General features: G+C 37.9%; 1 protein-coding gene across 14 annotated transcripts in view; it reads left to right on the forward strand.

Moving 5' to 3' along the window:
• MAEA (macrophage erythroblast attacher, E3 ubiquitin ligase) overlaps nucleotides 1-17,906 on the forward strand; it is a 52,889-nt gene extending 34,983 nt beyond the window's left edge. For 7 of the 14 annotated variants that reach the window (XM_074148016.1, XM_074148015.1, XM_074148007.1 and 4 more), the window contains 6 exons: nucleotides 1,419-1,541; nucleotides 4,597-4,673; nucleotides 10,953-11,061; nucleotides 14,867-15,000; nucleotides 15,698-15,893; nucleotides 16,313-17,902. In XM_074148016.1, the coding sequence (XP_074004117.1) occupies nucleotides 1,419-1,541; nucleotides 4,597-4,673; nucleotides 10,953-11,061; nucleotides 14,867-15,000; nucleotides 15,698-15,893; nucleotides 16,313-16,408 (735 nt within the window). In that variant the 3' untranslated portion in view covers nucleotides 16,409-17,902. Of the gene's footprint in view, nucleotides 1-1,418; nucleotides 1,542-2,438; nucleotides 2,553-4,596; nucleotides 4,674-10,952; nucleotides 11,062-14,866; nucleotides 15,001-15,697; nucleotides 15,894-16,312 lie in introns of all 14 variants that reach the window. The other 7 variants (XM_074148011.1, XM_074148010.1, XM_074148004.1 and 4 more) reach the window with 4 other exon arrangements.
• Nucleotides 17,907-25,037: the final 7,131 nt, after the last annotated feature.

Here is a 25,037-nt window from a genome sequence, read left to right on the forward strand (position 1 = left end):
TAAGAGAGAAAGCTTTAGAGAAAATTTGTAACTTGTGCTGCAATTTAGAAATACATGGGGCTTGTTTTCATATTTGTAAATAACCATTCTGATAAACCTAGCATGATCTGGTTCACTTTTCCAATGGTACTAGACTTGAATTTATAAGAAAAAATTGTCTAATGAAATGCAAGATGTGAATGTGATGTGCCTGATGCTGCTTCTATTATTTATCTTTGGTTTAGGGAGGTATAATTCTAAGACTAAGTGTATTCAGCTGTTCTAACAGCTGAAAATGCCATCTATTTCTGAGAGTGGTCTTGTTCACTAGAGCTACTGTAATATTTGTCACATTCAGCATTTCAGTTTTGTAATTTTCAGCATTTTGCTGTGAAATCTACATAAAAATGAACTTGTTCAAAATTAGAGTGCATATTAATCAAACACTTTAGTACTGGATTTCTGTTTGTCTAGTGAATTATGGTTTCTCAGTGTATTTTTTTCAGCAAGGTAGGAACTGTCGCAACATAACATGTATGCAGCTCTGAAATAACTTCTAGTAGTGCCAATTCAGAATGGATCCTGTTCATATAATTTGAGAAAATCTACTGAAGTCTTTTTTTCAGCAGAAATATATGGGAAGAGAAATTATTTGTTACCCTACTAGTTGTGTTTGCCTTGATTGGTATGAATGTGTAAAGCTGCTGGTAATTAAAAAGTAGCATAGGCATATTAGACATTTGCTCCGGGCAACTTTGATACTAGGTTGCTGCTTTTTCTTCAAAAACATCTGCTTGTGATAGGTACTTGAGGAATCTTGTAGCCCACCCATTGCCTAACTGTTTTTTAATGTAGTAACTTTGTTTTATCAGCTCAGTGTTGGATGTTGTCGACAGAACTATTGTAAGCAATTAAAGGTCTGGAGCTTACAACATTAAGCAAATGAGAGAAAGTATACTGGAGGCTTCAGGCCATTGTAGGACTTTGCTTAAAGCTCAATAATTACAGATGGCTAGGTAAAGTAGATTTAGATTCTCCACTTTAGCAAAATGTTATGACCTTGTCATGGTCCAATTGACATAGCAGGCCAAGGTTTGAGGAAACGAAGCACTCCTGAAAGTGTGAACTGCGCTGAAGTGATCATAGGTTCTGGTCACTTTCTGTGCAAAGCTGCTAGGTTTAATCTTTACTCTCTCTTTTTTTATAGTTCTGTTGTATAAGTAGGCTCAGCAAAATACTGTCACTGTCTCACTATCTCAGTGCATGGAAATGCAGTCTTTAAAATATACTGTAAAGTCTTTTTATAAAGTACTGTCCTAAAAACCAGAGGTCTCTAGAACAAAGTCTTTTGTATCTCTGTATTTCAGTTCTGTTGAAGAGTGAATTGCTGTGTAAAGTATCAGTACAACTTAACAAGACCTTCCTTTTTGTTTTTGAAGGACTTGGTAAATATTGAGATGTTTTTGACTGCTAAAGAAGTGGAAGAGTCATTGGAAAGACAAGAGACCATGACTTGCTTGGCTTGGTGTCATGATAACAAATCCAGGCTCAGAAAAATGAAGGTATGAAAATGTAATGTGTTCATGTTTTGCTTAAACTGTTTTCTAAATATGTTTTCTAACCTACTTGGATATTTGATATGGTCAGTTTGGTTTAAATCATAGATCTTGAATGAGGCCTTGTATAAAAATAAGGACAGTAAGTACAAAACTCTTCTTTTAAGAAGGTGTAGGTAGTTGGAGCTGAACTAGCTCATGCAAATGCCAAACCTGAAACGGAGTGATAGGTCATTTTATGGATGGCAGTTTTGCCTGAACAAACTATGCTCAAATAAAATAATTATTCAATTGTTTTTAGTGTGATTTACAAACATCTAAATGCAGAAGTATGTAGTGTCTTGATGTATGTGAACTTAAATTTATAACTCTTTGTATCCTGCTGAAAATATAACTCAGTTTATATACGAAAGTATCTTAAAAGGGAGTTTAATTGGTAAACCTATGTCCTCAGGCTTAACACTCAGAGAAATTTCATACAGGTTTTTGTATTACTATTTTTCAAGTGTTGTATATAAGAAAATAAAATTTGAGTAAAAAACTAACTTTCTGTGAGAAACTACTGTTGAAATGTTTGTTTTTTCAAAACCAAAAGCCAAGTCTAATCAAGTAATATACACAGTAAGTCTTTCTAGCCATTGAATATCATGACCTGAACGTGATGTGTGCTTGCTCCTATGCAGTTGGTTTAAACTTCCCTTGTCTCAAATTCTGCATTTCAAAACATGCTGTAATCTTTTATAGGGCTTGCAGAAATCTGTTTTTAACTGATATTAACCAGAATCCCTGCCTCCCTCAAAGATGTTTGTGTCTTATTTTTTTTTTAAACTAAGCGCTTTCTTTAACCAAAAATGTTTGAGTGCACTTACTGATAAGCAAAGAGTGACGTTCTCTGTCACTCAGGGGCGCCAAAATGAGAATGAACCGAAGATGGGACGCAAAAGTAAATCGGACAGTGATTACTCTAAAGAAAATGATGATCTTGTTATGGAAACCATTAAAGGAAAACCAGAATTGGTATGTAAACACTTGCATAATTATACTGCTAAAAAATCCCCCTTGTGTAATCTTAATATGTTAAGTAATATAAGAAATAAAATCTGAACGTCTTACTTTTTCATCACCAATCTTCAACAAACAATAAATAAAGAAAAATCTTCGCTGTACCCCTTTTTTGGAAAACGCCAACAACAACAAAAAAAATCTATTTCTGCAAGCCCTACTTTTTTTTCTTTTTTTTTTTTTTTTTGAACAATGAAAGCTAAGGCTGTGAGAGATCAGAGTTGGAAGAAGAGAAATCACTATGCTTCTTATTGAAACACAAATAAACATTTCTTCTGTTTCTAGTTGCTTAGCTATTCATCAATGTTAATGTTCTAAAATCCTAGCCACCACCTTAATGCAAACCTAATCTAAAAATTAAACTGTGTGTTGGCCTGGGAAAGCACATGTTCCTATAGTCTACAGATATGAGCTATCTAAACTCTTGTGAATAGCTGCTATGGAGCTGTTTGAAGGTATACAAAGTTGAACTGTATGTATCATGAGATTGTCTAGGACTCTTTTCTTCTAGTTACACTTGTCTGCAGAATCCATTCAGCCATTGGCTTGCAGCTGACTTGAAGATTCATAAAAACAAAACACAAACTCTGAGGACTGTTTTGGGATGTGGGGTTTTTGCTGTTAAAACATTTTAACAAAATACTAAGCCCTAGGATTTAGTATCGTGAACAATTAAAAAGCTTGATCAGTTTTTCAGGAGAAATTAACTTAGCCCAAATTTTAAATGAGGGTTTTATGCTGATTGGAGTAACAGAGTATTTTAAAATAGTCTTATTTGAAAATTTCAAATAAAGCAGAGAATAAATTTTTATTCTCTGCTAAACATGGGCTTGAGTACAGAAAAATGCATGGTTGGAAAATAATTGATTTTCTATTCCTTAAACAAGTATATTTTTTACTTATAACAGAATGCATCATTTTTATGTTCAAATAGCTTACATTTCAGATCTTAAAATAAGCAATTGTTGCCGTGTGTGCATTAGTCACCCCAGGCAGTTCACTGATACAAATTTGGAGTTGCTCAAATTCCTACTGAAGTCACTGAGGAATTTTGGTATTATTGTGCTGGTGGACAATAAACAAAAGGCAACTATTCACTAGAAGCATAGGGGAAGGAAAAAAAACATTTGCCAAACAGAACAGGATAATTCAAGGAATACAGTTCTTTTCAAGACTCAAAAGACTTTGGGTTTTCATTGTTTTTTTTAAGGTTATAAAACAGTTGACTGTGTCCCTATAAAGAAGCATAGTGACTTGTTCTTTTATGGGGGGAGAATCTTTTTTCTTTTTAATTCCACATGTTCAAAGTTTTTTTTATAGATTTTGTGAACTGGTGATGGAATTTGATTTAAAGGGACACTGTCAACTTCATTAGGCTTCAAATTTTACCTTTTTCCAAAAACAGGTAAATGTCACTTGGTTGTCTTGTTTGAGACTTGTTTCCAGCATGGCTTTTAGATGTTTGACAAGAAGAGTGGGATAGGAGTTTGAAGAAAGGGAGGGAGGGGATTGCAGCAATTTAAATTCTATGCTGGTTTTTATTATTATTGGGGACTTTCAAAATAGTGTTCAAAGACTTGTTTCTTCCTTGCAGTCTTCTGGATAGACCTCTCTAGTCTAAATTATCACATAGCCCCAAACTTCTGTTGAATCTACTACTTTAAATTGTAATAAAGTACAGAGAAACCACGTGCGACTCTCACTTGCCTCTCAAGTGATGATGCTTTCAGTCATTAGGAAAAAGTTCATCCCTGCTAAATACTGAAGTTTTGAAGGAGGCAAGAGGAGGAGGATTTTGTTTGCTTTTAGGGAATTCTGTGCTGATGTCTTGTCCATAAGGTCAGCATTTCAACTTTTTTTGCATGAATGCCTAAAAGCAAGCAAACAAGGTTGCATGTTATTAACACTTTCTTTTTTTTGTTGTGCGCACATAGTACTTAACATCCTGTGCAGTGCAGTTTTGGCACCATCTAAGACCCTGTCTTGTCTTTAATCTCAGAGCTGTCTGGAGTTCAGCCTAAGGATTCAGGAGTTCATTGAACTCATTCGACAGAACAAGAGACTGGATGCTGTGAGGTATGAACCTAGGATCCTTACCAAACAATTTTTCTTAACAAGATGGTATTATGCTACATTAGAAATGTGACTATTACTGCAACGCCCAGAAGCCCCACTGCTTGAAAGGATCTTGCTACTGTTGTGATCAGTCTTTGTATTTAAGCAGGGGTTGAATATTTGTTGTGATTTTTTTTTTTTTTTAAAGGCAAGGTGTCATTCCACAGATGCACCTTTTTAAAAACTTCGTATTTGTCGCTGAAACCCTGTATCTATTTACTCTTCAAAATCAAGGTTTAGAAAATTAAGCTGTTTTATAAAACAATTGTATTTTCTGGTGGCATAGAATGTGATGAAGATATTTACCCTTAACTAATTTTACCCTTAACTAATTTTACCCTTAACTAATTTTACCCTTAACTAATTTACCCTTAACTAATTTACCCTTAACTAATCTTAAAGAGGTACAGCTAGCTTCTCATAGACTCTCACTGCAGTTTTAATCACAAAATATACTAAAAGCTTATTAAAACACCCATATAAAGCTCAACATTTCCATTTTTACTGAATTCTCGTCTGTTTTACTATGTTCATTGAACTTTTTGTTGTACGAGTTACGCTTTAGGCCAGGTTCACCTTTTGTATTGAATGGATAATTTGGAGTTCTGTATTGTCATGTTTGTGGGAATAATAAACTACATTGTTACCCCCGCTCCCTTCCCCGGGCCCCAAATGAAGAAACCAACCCAATATCCATTTTCACCTCTTTTGAACTAGTTCAGTGGGGACAACTTTGAGAGAAGTGACACTGCCCAAGGTATTATGGATCTGTGGCAGAACTAGAGTCAGACCTAATCGCTGCCTGACTTCAACCACAAGACACTCCTGGCAATGCTTCAGCACATGAAGCAATTTATGCTTTTAGGTTAGTGTGTTGGAATAATGTTCCAGGGTAACACAGGAAACCAGTTCTGCTGAAATGAGTGGAATTTTGATACTGGGATGATAAAATGTGTTGGTAATTCTGATAAGCAATGATCTTGCCAGCACCACAAAGTATGGTGCAGGTGGCAGAGCTGCTGGAGCTTGCACAGGGACAAGGGAGAGAGGAACTCACAGCAGGTTCTGTTTTGCAAAAATACTTAAACCTAGGGAGAGATGACAACTTTTATGGCCAGACTTGCAGCTTTGCTCATACATTCCACTGATAACACTCTTGCCGTTTAACATTTCTGACAAGTTTTATGTTTAAGGAGGTTGCAAGTCTTACTGCCTTTAAAGCCAGACAGGGTACTCCAGAAATTGAAACCAGCAGGAGACTTGTATTTGTGGCAAAGCTGCTTTTTGGTCAGAGGAGCACAGTTATAGAAAACATAAAAAGTATCATAACATGAGCACAGACTGAAAGCATTCTAGTGCATTCCCAAGTTTTAAATGTAGAAACTCTTCTGCAGGGCAAACCACATCACTTAACTTTTCTTGAATAGAATGGGTGAGAAAGTCTTAGTTGTTTAAAAACAAGAATAAAGGAAAAGGTAGTACAAGTGTGTGGAGAAGCCAGTCTAATACTAACACCACCCCCAAAATTACCTTAAGTTTTAGGGTTTCTTTTCTAGTTGTTTATAATTTCATTCAGATGTGTTGCTTACTTTGAGCTAACTCATATCATTCCTACTTTACCCTACTTGCACCTACATCATCGTTGTTTTGGTCCCAGCCAATGCAAATGTGCAATCTGATAAACTCCAGCTAATTTTAATGTTAATAATTAAAAAAAAAAACCCACAACCAAAAACAAAAAACAAACAAATATACATCACCTAAACTCCCAAAATCCTGCATGCTACCATTTAGGTATGTGCACTTACACTTTGGTAGAGTTCTCAAATCTTAAGGAATTGTCAGGTACTTATGAAAAGGATGAAGGACACTCAACTACATTATCTGTCTTCTGAAGCCCATGGTGCTCTTTATATCTGACAAATACTGTGCCTTTAGCTTTATTCTCTGCTAGGTTTGCTTCTTTGCCAAATGTGCAGTCATGCATCTTAACAATTGAGTAGTCCATGCTCTAAAAACTGTTTTCTTTGAGCTGCAGCTTCCTTATGTAGCTTGGAAACCAGAGGACAGGCATGGAGCTGAAATAAGGAGATAGGCTGAGAACTGGGTCAAAGTAGATACGGTCATTCTGTATTTTTTTGTTGTTACTGGATATTTGTTTTCTTCTGATTCCTTTTCCACATCAGAACTAGTAAAATTAGCAAGTTGTCAGCCCTCAAGAGGACCCAGTGCTCTTGGTGTGGAATAACTTGTACTGTCATAGCCTCTGAGGTTTAAAGCTGACAGCTTCTATTTACATTGCACTAGGGCCTCCGTATTGAATGTTGTTAGGGGTGAAGTGTGTATATTCCATATATTCACTGAAATTCAGGGTTGACATATTTCATACTCAGCAATTATAAATTGTCAGACATAACAATGCTGCTTTAACTCCATAACATTTTGTAAAATGGAAAGAAGCTACAGAAGTCCTCCTGTATCTTAATTCACTCCTTTTTAACAGGATGAGTTTTGATAATTTTGTACATTCAGAATCCAACATCTCAGCACTTTCTTTAAATAACGTGGCTCAATGTTAGTTTTCACTATTTCATTCTACTTTACTTCAAAATAATATGTAATGAATAAGAGAATATATTTTGGGAAGGTGTAGCATAAATCTCACTGCTTCTAGCAAACTGCTGCAACTTGGTTGTTTTTTGTTTTGGTTTGGTTTTTTTTTTATTAGCTTGCTTCTGTTAAGTGCCTGCAGCACAATTCTTTCAGTATTGTGTCCATGGTGCAATAAATAGGTCAGGCATCCATTAGAAAGCAGAGAAAGAGGCTGTTTACCAAGTAGTTTCCTGTATGAGTGGAACTTGGAGAACTGACATTTTGTTGAAATGCAGCTGGTGTTTAAATAAGTTTGAAAGCTTTGCTTACTGCCTGCTGAGAACCTCTGAAGTGACATATTGCTTTTAAGTTAAAATCGATGTGAGCTTTTAAATTATACATCTTATTAAATAAATGTTTGAATTTCTGTAGCTTTGTAGAATATGAGTACAAACAGACCTTCCTCTAAGGTAGCTTATCAGAGTAGTCTTGAAAGTGCAAGTTTCAAGAATGTACTAGTTCTTGAATACAAAGAGTAAATCTTATAAGCTTAAGTTACATCACAAAGTTTTTTGTCTAGTATCATTAGCCTTTAACTCCCACAGTCTCTTTAGGTTTTTCTGTAAAGCTCATACCTATTACAGTAACAATGAATGATGACACTAATTTCATACTTTTGAGGCTCTTGCTAATTTCATTCTGGGAAATCTGACAGCATTCTGCTACTTTGCTCTTATGGGATGCTAGAGTTCTTGGCTAAAAGCTTAACAAAACACCCTGTGCACTACTTCTTCTTGGAATATCAAGGACAAAAGGGATAAATAAAAATAGCTGATGCACAGAGTTAAGAGAAAGTGGCCACAGTCTTTTCATTTTAATAAACTTTTCTCTTACAAGGGTGAATAAACACAATCTCCCTTTATTTTTATTGTGGGATGGGGTTGAACAGGTATATAAAAATAATAATAAAACTTTTGAGCATAAATGTTGCTAGTAGTCATAATGGTCTCTGAGATAAAGGCATTCAGGCATTAGTCAGAAAGAACAAGTCCTTTCATGATAACACCTTATGTTTGTGTTCAGTTACTGCTACTTGATAAATATGTTTGTTCTTGTATTCAGGCATATGTAGATATACACATACACATTGTATAGTGTATACACTTTTTTAACAACTTAATGTGCACTTAGTAGACAGTAAACTGTGAATCTTAAAGTCTTCATAAATATCTTTTCATTCTTGGATTTGTCAAGTACAGTATGTCTGCTGTACCTGCGTGGGCTAGAGGAGCAGCTATTTCAAACAAAAGACAATGGGCTTTGTCCCCACAGAGTTTACAGAATCATTCTGGGATTCAAAAAACAATTTTCTACCTTTTACTTTGATCTGTCACAAGAATTTAGTTTGTGGTTTCAGTGATGGTCCACTGGTCATGATTTAAATAATTAAAAAAAAAAAATTATCCCCCTGCTCTAGCTACACTAACTAGTGTGTGTTAATGGTGATAAAAACATTGTAAATAAGCATTGTAAGGTTCATACATACCTCCAAGAGCATAACGTTTGCACAAAGAGATGGAAATATCTGAATGAAAAGAGAAGGGGTGAATAATGGCATGAGAGCAAATTGGGTGTTATTTAAATTTTGTGCATTCACTAGTACTCACATAGTACTGTTTCTTGCTTTCCAGTCTAAAAAAGACTTCAGAGTGCTATGAGTTAACAAACTTGTGTACGCACAGTGACTATATATATTCTACATACACAAAACCAAGTGTTAATTCTATCTCTTCTTGAACACATACAGTAAGTGTGACAGTATTTGCTTGTTGCAACTCAGGGTCTCCCTATAAGCCAGGGGGATGTATTGTTGAAATGCTGTCTGTATGAGCCTTTTGTCATGGCCTGATGGGAAGTAGGACCACAATACTAACGAGGCTGGTGTAAAACTGAAGTACCACTTCTCTTTTAACGCCACAGAACACAAGTGTACAGTAATCGGTTCTTCTAAGAGGATTTTTTTTTCTCTTCTCCCTCATGTATGCACACATAGTAATTTAGCTTAACTGGTAGGTCTGAATTTTTTGCTCTGCCTAAGCTTTCTGTTACATAGCTATCGCTTTCATCTGCAGCTCTGCACTAGCACTAATTTTAGCTTTCTTCCAGTTTGTCCAGGCTGCCTGGTCTCTTTTCTCAGGCCATGGGTTTTGCGTTTCTGCTCTCATAGCAGTAATCACCTGGGGAGCAATATTTACATTCCTGAATTGCTCACCCAAAATAGGAAGTTGGATGGAAACAGTCTGTCCTACAAAACTTCCATTGCTTCCTGGTTTGGGTGGGGGAGGAAGTAGGAGTACTGAAACACTGCTGAAGGGACTGTTCTCATGGTATCAATGACCTAAGTGTAGCTAGTGGAACACAGAATTGGAGAAAAAAAAAAACCAAACTTATCTAGATTTTATTTTTCAATTCAACCTATGAAATGGGCAATTGGAAGAAAACTCTATATTCCTAAAAGTAATTTGTGACCTTAAATAGATTTTTAACAAGACTCTTTAAAAGTTACAGAGAGCAAACACTTACCAGAGTACTTCAGAGATGACTTGGTATCTTCCCCTTAATACAAACTGGAGAAAATACGGCATAGGGAAGACTTTTCTACAATTACGCAATGCTAGAAATTCAATAAAGTGATGATTCCGTGCTCGGTCTACTGTGCAACATCCGGGCACCACTGGAAACAGGAGCTTTTAACAGAAATACTGAACTAATCCAGTTTAAAGGCTGGAGGGTTTTCCTGCACACTTAAACTCCATCTTGACGATTAGTGATCTTGGGAAGACTGGATAGGGGAGGCTTTCGTACAGGGTTTTTAAATAGTTGAATATCCTTATAATCTGTGAGTCATTCTCTAGTTTCTTAGTATTAATTTCCTGAAAAATACTAAAGTTTGTATTTTTGCTTGAAATACATTTCTGGTAATTCTGTCACTTCTTTCAAATATCCAGGTTTTCAGGCTCTTATAATCAATATGCATTAAAGTACAAAAATTTGTACTGAAGTTCTACTTTTTATTTCCCTGGCAAAAAAATTTGCTCTTAACAAGGTGTTTTTTACTACATTACCCTGCAATTTCTTGTAGTCTGCACAGAAAGCAATATTGCGTTCTAGCCTATACAAAAAAAATAATTTATTCAAAAGTAAACATTCTCTCAAATGTCAGAATAAACAAGGTAGATATTTGAACAGTCTTGATGTTTAATGGTTTGGAATAGCTGATTATCAGACTGCATTTATCTCACTTGTGAATGCGTGCCAAAGGAGTAAGTGTGATACATTGAGCTTGCATAAGCAGAGAGATTTCTTCTAATAATCACGGATCTGTCATTCTAGATGTAGGTGAGGTAAGACTTCATGCTACAGTTCCGGTTTCTAAGAAATTACAGTGTAAAATTGCTAGTTCTTAAAGTCATTCTTGCCTTCACATTTGCAGGGTGTATTTTGTCAGACTCTTTAAATGTATCACCTTTTGGAATTAATATATTGAGAGCAGAATTTAGAGGTTCTCTCTGAAATCTTACATAATCGTGTAAATTTACTTGATTTAGAAACAAGACTATCAAATAAAGTATAAATTCTGTATTTCAGGCATGCGAGAAAGCATTTCAGTCAGGCTGAGGGAAGCCAGCTGGATGAGGTTCGACAAGTGATGGGAATGTTGGCCTTTCCTTCAGACACTCATATCTCCCCCTATAAGGTAACATTATTTTTGAAATTCAGTGGTACAGCAGAATGATAAAATACATGTTGCAGTTCTTTTTCCTTACAGGAAAATGCATTGAGAATCTGAAGACCAAATGTTCTAATTTTACTTTCTAAACCCCACTTCTATAATAGTCCTTAACTTTAATAACCAGTTCTTGCCTGTACATTAATCTAGGTAGTATTTGTATTGTTGCAGTTGGATCTTAATAGTAAGAGGCAGATTGACACTGAGCAGCTAGGCTTACCACAAACTCAGCAATAAATATCTGTGGGACTGGAAGCACGATATGGAAATACACAACAAGAGACAAAATGTAGGGAAGTATAAAGAAAAAAATGAGATAGTTTTGTTCACCATACTAGGCTGTGGCATTAGACTAGCAGCAGTTCTTAATTCTACTTCTCAAATTACTGTTCTCGTGGTGGTTGAGATGAAGAAAGGAAAGAAGACTTGAATGATCTGAAAGCAGTATTTTTGATGTTTAAAAGTGTTCATTTATTTGGATTATACAAATTAATCTAGATGTTAATGGTAATATCTACATCTAAATTTGAATCAAGAAAATTCATAGGTAGTTACTGTTTCTACAGATTTGAGTTTGTTCTGTGGTCATGTGTAATTCACTTGTTTTTTTTTTTAACTTAGCATCCGAGGCAGAAGGTAGACAAGAGTTGAGCTGGCAAAGCAAAACAAGAATCCTGTGAAATACCAAGCCAATATGTGGCAATGCCAGTCTAAACGTGTTTTTTAAACAATTGATGAATAAATCAATGTTTAACAAAAACACAAAAAGAAACCCAAAACCAACAACCCACAGAATTAATGTGAATTTCTTTGGTAATCCTGGAGTCCTAGAAGGATCCTGGTATTTTGGATTCTACATTTGGTGTGAGTTATGAGCATAAATGATAGACCTGGGTGTAAGACAAAGCTTATCATTGGTTTAGTAGCTAGAAAGAAATAGGAAATAAAAATCCTGTATTTTGTTCTAAGGCCTAGTTTGGACAGAATGTTTCAATGAGGGAGAGCAAAGAGAAAAGCTAGTTATTGTTTCATGTACAACCATACAATTGGAACGAATTCCCTACTACTCTTATGGATCTGCCTTAAAACATTCTAGTTTACGGAATTTATGTTTTGGGTGCTCTAATAATTATCTACATAAACAGAATCACAGAGTGCATGCTTGTTTGGAGATACTTTTAATATGCTGACTAGGAGGTCTGTGCATAAATGGATTATTAAAATGGCTGTAAGTAAAATTACTTTACAATCTGTGAGAATTGTACACATCTCTAATCAATTGATTTTTTTATTAATCTAAGGGAAGAAGCGTCTTCTATACCAAATGGATAGAACTTTTTCCAGCTTTTTCTATCTCTTAGGACTTTAAGGCAATCATATTTAATGTTGTGGCAAAACAAGCTATTTTCTTTTGATGTCCTTTGAACAAGCTTGTGTAACTGTGGCTGGAGTTACTCCAACTGGACATTTAGTAATCTGCTACTTTTGTGTCCTGTCACCTAGTCCATTAATCATAGGCTTTTCTTAATCATTAGTAGTAATTTATCTCTTTATTATGGATCTGTTGTAGGCTTTGTCTGTTATAGCTTCTCAAGAATTGCCTTAAGGTCAGAACAAAAGCTTCGTCCTGGAACTCGGGGAACATTCTGGCCTTAGATGGGGCAGGTGATAGAGCAGACATGCAATCTGGTGGCAGAAACAGAGCTTTTTGCTTTAGTTCAGGCGAGATATGTGTATGTTACATACATATGTGTATGTAACTTTTGCTCCCATCTGTACAGATTCTCTGCCTCAATTCCCCTTGTTGGTTTGGAGCATTTCGAAGTCAGAAAAATAATGCTTTTGCTTAGGATTCTTTACTTTCCTCTGTGTTTGCCTCTGAATCTTTCTGCCTCTTCCTCATGTGAATTCTTCTTCCTTTTGTGCTGGATTTTCTTCAGCCATAGGTCCACAGTTGATCCAACTGTTTCTGCTGCGAGACCTTTTCCTTTTCTTTCTTGATTATTATTCCTGGTGACTTTTTTGAATCTCTTGAAATCCATCACTTGTGCCCTTTTTCAGCTTCTGTATAATTCCACTTTCTAAATGCTTGTCTGAAAAACATACCAGGACTGATTTATGAGACCTACATCTCTTCCCTCCCTCATCCAAAGATGTTCCCAGTTTAACGGGAGCTGTTAAAACTCCGTTGATCCTGTCTCCTATCCAACAGTTATTTTTTCTGTGTTCATGGAGATATGCAACTTCATAATCTCAGCTAAGATTTACTAGTTGTTCATAAACCTTTTCTCCCCACTGTTCAAGTAGTCAGTTTTCATTTAGAGAGAAGGGATGGAGAAATAATTCTGCACTTACTCAGACAACTGCTGTCAAAATCCTGTTTAACATTTCTTTAAATGTTGGCCTCTTGTAGAACTACAAGGTACTTCCCAAATTTATCTGAAATATGGTTCTATTAACATGTAATTTTAGAATAACGATGAAAAATTTTTTGATAAAACACTAACAAAAAGGGAAATCATTATGGTACCTTAAACCATTTGGATAAAAGTTCTCAGTCCAGGCTCATCTTCTTGGAGTGGGGCAGTGCCAGGATACAGGCTACAGAACAAGGTAATGTTGGAGTCCCTCCTCTGCTGTCTTGACTTGAATGAACAGGGAACTGAGGAGAGGCAGAGTGGGCCAAGGTGGTACAGAGTAAAGCATAAAATATAGTGTCTACTTCATGGTAAAGTCACCGCCTAGTTTTTTGGTATAGCATGTTTTGAATTTGATGCTGCTAATTTGTGTATTGCCTGTCACTATGTCTTTGATTTTCTTTAAAAGCCTATTTTATAAACAAAGCAATAGATTAAAATGTCATTGTTTTATCCTAGTTGCCTTAAAGTGTTGCACGCGCAGTTGATAAAATGAACGCATTTCTAAGATAAACATTGTCACTTCTCATGACCAAATTATAAAGGAGAAAGGGGTGGTGGCAGAAGAAAGGATTAGGTCCTTGCTTGTGTATATATAACATAACAAGTATATTTTTCAAAAGGCCTTCACTTCTTATGTGACTCTTTCACAGCATTACTTTTAGGGTTCAATATATCCTTGACCTGTGGATATAGTTCTTGCATCCATGAAAAAAACATCCCTACTTTAACTACTGTTCCCTGTTTTTTAGGTAATGCACAGCATTACAATATATATTAAAGAATTTTATCCTTAAATGCATAGCTTACCTAAGCTTTCTTTAACCTGGGGTTGTGCCAGCTCTTCAAATTAAAACCTTTTTACAAAATTATGTAAATGTTATATATTACAAAGAGGTATCAACAGAATTAGCCTGACTTGAGGTAAAAAAAACATTTCTGACTTTTTGATGTTAATGGTTCAGAGGCTATAGAGCAAACATTCCACAATGCTAATGATGCTTCATAAGTAGGCCAGCAATCTAGAAAACTAAATGCAAGAAATAGCCTTACCAGGATTTACATGCCTTAATTAGAACATTTGGTAGATGACAGAGGGAGATTGAATATTGTTACGCCAGCTATTTTAAGTAATACTTGATTTAAATCATATTTCTAGTAAAGTAGAGTAAAAGGTACTTTCTAAACAAGTACATTCATACTATGCATTAGCATGTACGCTTCTGGTTTGTGATGGATTCAGTCTAGTGAGTTTTGCACAATTTACCACTCCCAGGCTTCTCCCCCCCCCTCCCCCCCCAACCTTGGTACAATTAGATTGAAAACAACTTACAACTGTGTTGTTTTTTTAACAGGATCTCTTGGACCCTGCTCGATGGAGAATGCTGATCCAACAGTTCAGATATGATAACTACAGACTACATCAGCTGGGAAACAATTCTGTTTTTACTATAACACTCCAGGCAGGCCTTTCAGCTATAAAAACACCGTATCCTTTAATGCAGATACTACTGTCGAGTGCAAAAAAGCATTGTGGTTTTTTTCAGTCTTGATGCTTTTCAGAGAGCTCAAAGAGGGATATATGACACTTGAATATTTTTGCTCATGAGCTGTTTAAGTGGAGTATGAAGTGGTCTCCCTATTAAGTTAAAGGATATTATAATAAATGGCATTATCATTAAAAAAAAAAATAATGCAACAAGCAAGCCCAAAGCAAAATTTGAAGGTGAAATCTACATTTGTTTGCATACTAGGCTATCTTTCCAGGTGCCTTAAGTTAGTGAATATATCTGCAAAAGTTAGTAAGCTGGGTCAGAATTATTATTTTTTTAAGCACTTACACACAAATTTACCATGTCTGGTTCTATGTGAATATTCAAATATATCCTGCATCTTTTGAAACTTAATTGGATTTACTGCATGGTATGGTGTGTTAGAGAAGGGCTGGTGCTACTAAAGTGTTCTACATCAGACACTCTGCCTGTAGAGGGTGTCAGACACTTGTTGCTCTTTTTACTCAAAACAAAGCAAGCACTTGAATTGGTTTAATGTACACATTAAACTTGAATTAAATGGCCCTGAACGTTCTATAACCTAGGCTGTATTTGCACAGTTTAGTATCTTATATCATTAACTAATTGTTGTTGCATTCTGTGGTGGTTGATCCTTAACTTGCTGTTAAACAGACAGTGTTATAAAGAGGATGGGAGCTCAAAAAACCCAGACTGCCCTGTGTGTAGCAAATCCCTGAACAAGCTGGCTCAGCCTCTGCCTATGGCACATTGTGCCAACTCCCGACTAGTCTGCAAGATTTCGGGGGATGTAATGAACGAAAATAATCCTCCTATGATGTTACCAAATGGATATGTCTATGGATACAATGTAAGTGTTGAAATCAATTACTTCCTGAAGTCTAAAATAGTAGTGGTTGTAATAACTTTCTATATCGAAATAAGAGTTTATAAACTCAGTCAGAAAGCTAGAACTATCTTCTATATTCACATCTTCTTGCAGTAATATTTAAAGGACTGTATATTTATGCAATTAAGTTGGTCTTTAAAGAAGTTAATGTCTGATTGAATATATGAATTTATAACATGAAATCAAATGGCATTGGAAATCTTTCACTCTGGAGAACAATAACATAGAATAAGTAACCTTTGTAGGCAAGGATATTTTGGCCTCAGACTATAACATCTTTTTTTCATTTTTTTAAAAAAGTTTATTTACTAAAGAGTTAAAGAATGCTTTGAGTTACTATTGTGAATGTTATCTTTTGATTTCACTCACTCTCTTTTCAGTCTCTGCTTTCTATTCGTCAAGATGACAAAGTAATTTGCCCAAGAACCAAAGAAGTCTTCAACTTCTCACAAGCTGAGAAAGTCTACATCATGTAGGTCCGTAAAACACGTGATGAAGTGCCGCTGGAATTTTGACACAGTGTATATTGGCATACCCTGTAAAGGGGGGGGCCTTAATGTGTGGCAAAGAAGCAAAACCTGCCACCTTGGGGATCAGACCTGTCGGTGGCATTATTGTTTCTTGCGACCAAAGATCAATGAGCAACAATAAACACTCTTTAAAAAAAAAAAAAAAAAAAAAAAGAGAGGAATTATGACTTAAGTTTGTACTTGAATAAAAACAAAAAGAAATTTTGATTGTTAAGGTTTTGTAACATAAGGTCAAAAATTGGACTCTTCTCAAAAGTACTTTCATCTTCTAAAGGATAACTTTCTTTAAAGATGGACGCTTGCACTGGGGGAAATGTTACAACAGATTCGAAATTAAATCCATTTTTCTTCCCTCTTTTTCACAATTGTCCAAGACCCTTTTGTTATCAAAGATTTCAGTACTACCAATATGTTCTCCTTTAAGCTCCTCTTTGCCTTCTTTATGATCCTCTCGTGAAGTAATCCTGAACGTGAATTATGTAACTTATTTCCATGGGAAGACATGGATGTCTTTGACACAACACTGGCTTCTCCGGAGGATCAACTGGGGACTGGTTTGAAGGAGTATGAAGTCTTTTTTCCAAACCCAAATATTTTAAGGAGGTTACAGAAGTATCAAGAGGAAGTGAGAACATTTCAGGCAAAATCCAATGCTTGTTTAAATGTTCTTTTTCCAGTCTACCATAGTGTTAAAGTCCTTCTAAAGTTATTAGTTATGTGCATAGGGTTCAATATGAAATCATTAGTGCTACTGCCTTATTTCTTGCTTTGAGAATGTACTCACATGAAAATGAGCTGGTATTCTTAAGTGTTGGGCGAAGTTTCTGAAGATGCCTTGCAGGATGATTACATAATTTTAGGGTCTAAATAGTATTCATTACTGAAACTAATAGTTCAATTTTAACAACTACAGAACACATCCTTATGACTTTTCAGAAGAATTAAACCATCGTAGTTTAAACAAAACCATATTGTAGAGGTTTGTATTTAGCGCTTATTTTTGCATGTTGATGTTGATTAGCTAATAAAAGATTGTAAATGTAAAACATGTTAATAAAGATTGTTTTCCATTTCTTGATTATATAAAATTAGAAAGCTGCTTTGTATTTAAATGTAAAAAACCTAACTCTTTTATAAGGGTCTCTCTTAAAAGGAGTGCAACTAACAACTGTTTTTTTTTAGTGTTCTGCAAGATTAAAAAAAGCAAAAACAACAAACCCAAAACAAAAAAACAACCAAAAAACCCTCCACCCCACTATAATCATAAATGTTGTTCTTCAGGCTCCAGAATCAGTGTCTCAGGCAAATAACTATTTTTGGTTTAAACTTTTCATATATGAACAGTACACTCCAATTTACATTTCCATCCATTTTTTTCCTGTCGCTTCCTAGAAGACTGCCTAATGTCCTAGAGGCTCTCTTAATAAAACATTGTGGGAGATGCAAGGTGTGAGGTTTTGATGTGTGACTGAGGACATTAAAGAACCCTAACAAAGAATAGCGGAAGGACCACAGCTTCTATTCATGTGCAACACTTGGAGATCACAGATATATGAACCGATTGTATCAGCCACTCTGAAACTGTAAATACAGTGGGATTTCCAGTGAAGTATGTCTGAAAAGGTTCCATTTTCAGTAAGCATTTTTTTTTTTTATTGATGCTTTGAAAGAGGTATATCTGGAACGCTGCAGAGCTGCCTGCTTGGCAGAGACCAGTGTTCCTGCACTTACTGCTGGGAGGGTCTGTTTCCCTCAGCATTTTCTGAAGTGGCAGTTTTAGCGATTCCTTAGAACAAAAGCGATGTGCCAAGACTAGATGGAGGCAGATAATGAGAGAATTTGCATCAGTAACTGAAGTAATTAGCTATCAGTTAAGCAGTAACTGATCTCTTCCTTCCTCATGGGGCAAGAGTTGAAGCATCATCAACTCAGAAGGGGAGAGGACATCACCCTGGGAAGCAGTGTTGATGAAACCCAAGTGGACCAGCATCACTTTTTTCTTTGGCAGACTATTCACTGCGTCATAGCAGAAGGGCAAGGATAACTTTGGGAACGGCAGCCTTGCTTTTTCCCTGCCTTACAGTAATGCATAACAGGCAACAGCAGGGAGGAGGGGTTAGATTTCTTACCAGTGGTAACAGCTTAGCGATTGTAGGGCATGGACATTGTTGCTTTTGCTTCTCTAAGTACTGGTTAGAGCTGTGGTTTCTTTTTTGCTTTCTGTGGCCTAAGCAGAGAGGTGGAGAAATCCATGCTCCCAAAAAACCTAGTTTGGGAGGGGAGGAGAGCAGCTGTCCCACAACAGGAGAGCCTTCATTTATGGGAAATGTCATTTCAGAGGGCCAGGTGCCAACGGGAGCACTGAGTCCCTGGTGATGTGTTACAAAGAAGGTTTTCTGGAAGGAGTCTAGGGGAGCTTCAGTTGTTTGTTAGCCATCATTGCTCACTTCAGAAATCTGCAATGAAACAACCGATATTGACTGCAGTGAGACCCGTTTGATGCCGGCAGTTGTAGCCTCCTGGCAAACCCCTGTGGAGTGTCCAGTACATGCACCTCTAGGCTGGCTTTCATTCTCAAGCTTGCTGTGGCGTGGCTTTAGAAAACTTCCAGCTTTATGAGGGTCAGGAATGGTGTCAGGGATGGATTGCTCTGGTGCAGCTTGGAGTTCTGGTTTGTGTTCCCTGACTGCTCTCTCTGCAGCCTTGAGCTCAGAATCCAACAGAGGCATTAGTTCACAGCTCATGGGTGGTTTCAGACATCAAACCAAGAGCGGTACGTGACTCATAGTAAGTATAAACTTACTGCCTGTAAGCACTATTTTAATAACTGTTCTCTCACTGCATTGATTCCTGCTGAGAGAGGATTTTGGATGTATGATTTGTATAACGTTGGTGGAGGTGAGGCAGGATTAGAGGCTTTCCTCAACAGTTGAAAGTTTGGGTAGTTACATGGAGGTTACAGTTACATGGAGGTTGAGAATTGCCTTAACCTTTCCTTCTATTTGTTGTGGTCCAAACCCCTAGTCTGAAGAATGCTGAAGATTCTCCAATATTGCAAAAGAAGACAGAGGTATTGGTAACTGTTCATGATGCCGTGGGTTTCTTCCATACCTGTTTCAGCTTGAAGTATTCCATTATCTACCAGGCTGAGAAGGCTTCAAGGTGCTGAGATCTCAATATTTTGTAGGTAGGAAGCAGTTCAGGCAAAATATTTTGCAGGTGTCACGGACGGAGTGATTAACTTCACTAGTTAGAGTGAGGTAGTGAAATGTTTATTAAGGTGAAACAGTGATTTAACAAAATCAGTAGAAAGTGTGATAAAACCAGTAGTAAATGCGATAGTGTTTTACAAGATTCGATGTCAAGGTACACTCTATTATTTACTGCACAGAGGACAGGGTCAAACAAGCTGTCAGGGACATCCTCCCATTGAGTCACGAGGTTCAGAAAGGACCCCCTTGCTTTCTAAACTCCTCAGAGAGGAGTCTAGGTGCGGCTGGATCCAATCCTAGTCCCAGACTTGGTCAACGGTTTATGTCTAAAGGATTATATATGCACAATCAATCCTTTACATTACTTAGCTAAGATTTCAAAGTTTAGCATGCTATTAGTCACTTACCGAGAATCTGTTGCGGCAAGGAATCTCTCAACCTCGAGGAGCAGAACCTTAAGTGAGCGTCCTCACAAAAGGGGAGATCCTGGTGTGCAGCCCGCTGCCATACAGGAGAGCTCAAAGGGCTCTTGGGCTGTCCACTATTTATACAGTAAGATAATTGACCTATAGTCATACTCTCATGGGAACAAAATTTCTAGGTCCCCACTCCAGACAGTATTTTGACTATGTTGCCAGCCATCCCCCAAAGTCCAGGTGCAAGTTATCACAACTGATGTTGTGATGGCCATGGTGGCCAAGGCCCGAGCAGGAGCTGGTGGGGGGTGGGGAAGCAAAACGGGGAGACCATACCATCACAGCAGGAAGCTTTAAAGACTGATGGGCTGGTATGGTTTGTGGGTTTTTTAATATTATAACCATGTCCTTTCCTAATCATTAATATTACTTCTTGGAAAAAAAAAAAAAAAGATAATTTGGGAGAAGAAGAATGAGAAAATTATGTATAGCTGGTAATCTGCCAAATGGAAGCCTTTGAAAATTCTTAATAGACCACTGTTCAGGGAAAGACTGAAACGTTGGCTTGTTTTTTTCATCCTTCAGATAGCCTGAGCAGAGTGTGTTGGGAGATACACCAAGCGCTTTATCAGGGTACGCTTTGAGACTCGTGACTACACTGTGATCTTGTGCACCGAGTGTCCTGTAGCATGATATAGAGGTCACTAGGTGTAACAAAATGAGTATTTCAATCTCTTCTGTCCTGTTTTTCCATGTTCTATAACGAGGTATCAGATTCTGCTCAGCACATCATTTTCTCCTCCTGTGTCCTGACGTCTGCAGCACGATTCACGCTCTGTCCCAGTGGCAGGCTAACGGGCCCTTCTGGCTTCCCTGTTTCAGTCTTGTACTCCTTAGGCCAGTTTTTGGTTGTCTTCTCCAGCATACTCCACCTCGAGCACTAATTTTGGGGGTTTACCTGGCTCTGTGGTGTGACTTCCTGGCATTTGGTACAAATAATCTGCATCTTTAAAGACAAAACCAGGCTTTAGTGACAACGTGCTGTCCCAGCTGTCCAGCTCCATGCTTTCTGAACTAGTGCTCCAAATAAATCCCAGCCCAGATCAACGGAATAGTCCATCAAATCTGATCTTCATCTGATCCTTGACCAGATAAACTGCAAGTTGTTTCTTCTGGTCATTGAATGCTGTAGTAACTATTTGTTTTTATTTGATGATGAGGGGCATCTGCAGGTTAGATAGTGAGCAGGATCTCCTTGCTGTGGTGCTTTTGTGAAGATTCAGTGTCTCGTTGATTCTGCAGTATCTGTAATTCCCAGCCAGCCTGAATGGCAGCATTTTTATTTATTTATTTGAAAGAATTAGCCCTGTTAATTAAGTTTTCTTAAAGTTCTCAGCAGCTCAACTTTCTCTTGGTTTTAGGAAGAGATCTAGGACGGACAAAGGTGGACAGCAGAATCTCTTCTTACCTCTTTATAAACTTATATAGCCAGGTGGGTTCTGTAAGTAGAATAAAGTCTCTCTGGCACATAGTCATGGGAAGAAAACTTGCACTTATGGCCAGCAGGAAGCTACAGAGCACAGATATTGTTGGATGTGAGGGCTGAAAGGTTTTTTTGGTATGATAGCTGTAGAGCCAACACAAAGTAGTTCTGTTACGGCTGGCTTTTCTGAGATGTTAAACGTGTATCTGAGCTGGTCATTGAAAAAAACCCGCATCTTAAGAGATCTAATTCTGATTTCAGTTTGAACTGAAGTTCTAAGACTCCGTAAACAGTTCTTAATTTCAAATATGAAATTATTCCATATCATTGCAAGCTAGAGACAAGTTAATTTCACTGAGGAGTTTTGAATAAGATGTTTCAGACTCCACCATAAAATTCTGCTATTTGACCATGTTAAAATTATCCGAGATCTGTATCCTAAGCCAGAGGAAATCATCTGTAGGATAATTATCACCACAAGAAGAACAATAGGAAATAGCAGAACAACAAGAAATAGAAAGGGCTGCTGAACAAGAAAAGCTCTTTGGTTTGACTTATTAAAAATGAGAATAAGTGTCAGGGTAAAGTTGAGAAATGCTATCAGCCAGCTATTTTTCAAAGAGATTAAAATAACTGCACAAGTTTTTTTAAAAATGCATGAAACATGAAACTACCGTGTGGTAGAGATCCAGACTTGATTACAAAACTACACCCAGCACCTTGCTGCTTGCTCCTAATAAAGCTGGCAATGTTCAACATTGGTGGGTGGGGTGGAGAGGGAGATACGTTGACAAAAACTGAAACAACTTGGCAATGTGGAAGTGGAAAAAAGTGTGTGCAAGTTTATAGGAACCAAGTGATCACTCCTCTGGAATTGTTAATTGTTCAGATCTAATGGAAAGAAGCTGTTCTAGTATCCAGCCTGGGGGTGGTATCACATGAATGGAGAGCCTCTACTGTAGTCGCTGGTTTTTGAGGGGAGGGAAAATAAAATTCAACCTGAAGGATAACTGTAAGTGAGCATGAAGGGGAGGTGTTTACGGAGGATAATTATGCCATACCACCCTGATGACCACTGTTGTTAAGATGAGTCTTCTCAAACAAAATCCAGCTGTGATGCAGTATTTCGTGTGATGACATTAGCTAACAACTGGAGAAGATGGGAATTGCAAATTGCATGAGGATCTGGCGATAGGATGAAAGGTGGTGTGAAGGGCAGGGTAACTGATGGGGTTCCTCAGGGATCTGTCATGGAGCTGATCCTAGTTGTCATTACTGACGTTCCACTGTAAGCAGGAATGTGCTGATGGGACAAAAATAGTAGAGAGCTTCATCCCAGAGGATGCTGGAATATTACACAGGAAGAAGAACAGGTATACTTGAGGAGTGGACTAACAAATAAACGAGACTGGTTTTAGCACTAGAGTTCATTCAGCTGTCGATTAGGGCCTCGCCTGAAAGAGTCCTCATTATACACCATGATCGTCATGGTTAGATGGTTGGACTCGGTGATCCCAAGGGTCTCTTCCAACCTGGATAATTCTATGATTCTATGATTGTATGATCATGGAGGTCTTTGAGCCTCCAATGTGCTGCATCATTAAAACAGAGAAATGCAACCCTAAAATGGTGCCACCATGGCGATGAAGGAGCGAGGGCTGCAAAAGGGCTTGGTGCTCCTTTGCTGGAGGCTAGACTACAATCCAGCTTGCTCATGTCCATGCTCTTACACTGAAGCTGGAGCAGAGGGAGCACTGAATTGGTCAGTGAAGTGGACCAGAAGTCCCTTCCCAGCCCAGCTGGCTCAGGATAAGACATTTCCTTCATTCCTAAATTAATGTGGAAAACCAAGGCTTCTTAAGTGGGGATAACACCCAGGGGGCTGGAACCTACATCTGTACCTACTCCTTTGACCCTATTTCCTACCCCAGAAGATTAACTTTTATGTTGTGCATTTCTCAAGGAAATAGTTTTATCTACCCCACAGAGCAGAGGAGCAGATTTTCCCAGGGAGCTCATCTGAGTTCCCAGCCAGGACTTTTTCCTGATGGAGCCAGAAGGAAGAATGAGGAGAGAAAGATGATAAAGCCTATTCACTTCAGGACAAAAAGATCATTAACTAACTTAAATATTTTGTTCCCCACCCATGGAGTTTAAGCAGGATGATATAGACAAATTCCCAAAAAGGAAATAAACAGATAATAAAATCAGTAGACAATTTCCTTTTCCTTTTTTGCAAATCACAGCAAGACAAATCGCTCAGAAGGCGCAAGACGAGAACTGTGGGAAGTTCTTCAGGGTGCATGTGCATACCCTATAGGGATATGTCTCCTCTGTTTACAGTAGCAGCTTTAGGGACTCAAACCATAGAAATACTTCATTAAAATTTGAAAGGAGCCAGGGGGGAATTGGTCTTAGGAAAGCTCAAGTTGCCCTGGATGCAGTCATTAAGGAAAACATTATATAGGGCTCTACATTAATTCTTGCCAGGTAGACCATCACCCTGGCATTGTGTTGTAGTGCCCAGCTAACTTCTCAGCTGGAACTGGGCCTGCTCCCCCAGGTCTGTCCCCTGCTGACAGAACTGCTGTGCAGGAGGGTGAAATCCCAACAGGCAGGTTTTGAACCACCATCTGCTTGTTGCTGCCCCTGCTTATTTTGGAAGACTTGGTGTATCCTGAGTATAAGCTGGTTTGCCTCATGGGATGGGAGAAGAGGCTGTTTCTCCATAAGGACCATGACACAATTTTCTATTTTAGATGGTGCACACACTCAGGTTGCCATCTCATTGTGTGCACAGGATCTCATGGCCACCAGAAATTATTTGATCCTATTCATAGAATCATAGAATCATCCAGGTTGGAAGAGACCCTTGGGATCATTGAGTCCAACCATCTACCCTACACTACAAAGTTCTCCCCTATATCATATCCCCCAACACCACATCTAAACATCTCTTAAACACATCCAGGGATGGTGACTCAACCACCTCCCTGGGCAGCCTATTCCAATGCCCGACCACTCTTTTTGTGAAAAATTCTTTCCTAATATTCAGTCTAAACCTACCCTGTTGGAGCTTGAAGCCATTCCCTCTTGTTCTGTCATTAATTACCTGTGCGAAGAGACCAGCACCAACCTCTCTACAGTGTCCTTTCAAGTAGTTGTAGAGAGTGATGAGGTCTCCCCTCAGCCTCCTCTTCCTCATACTAAACAGTCCCAGCTCCTTCAACTGCTCTTCCTAAGATTTATTCTCCAGGCCCTTCACCAGCTTCGTTGCCCTCCTCTGCACTTGCTCCAGCACCTCGATATCTCTCTTGTATTGAGGTGCCCAAAACTGGACACAATACTCGAGGTGTGGCCTCACCAGTGCTGAGTACAGGGGCAAAATCACCTCCCTACTTCTGCTGGTCACGCTATTTCTAATACAAGCCAGGATGCCGTTGGCTTTCTTGGCCACCTGGGCA

Source organism: Numenius arquata, chromosome 5, assembly GCF_964106895.1.
Source record: "Numenius arquata chromosome 5, bNumArq3.hap1.1, whole genome shotgun sequence".
In the NCBI taxonomy this organism is placed as follows: domain Eukaryota; kingdom Metazoa; phylum Chordata; class Aves; order Charadriiformes; family Scolopacidae; genus Numenius; species Numenius arquata.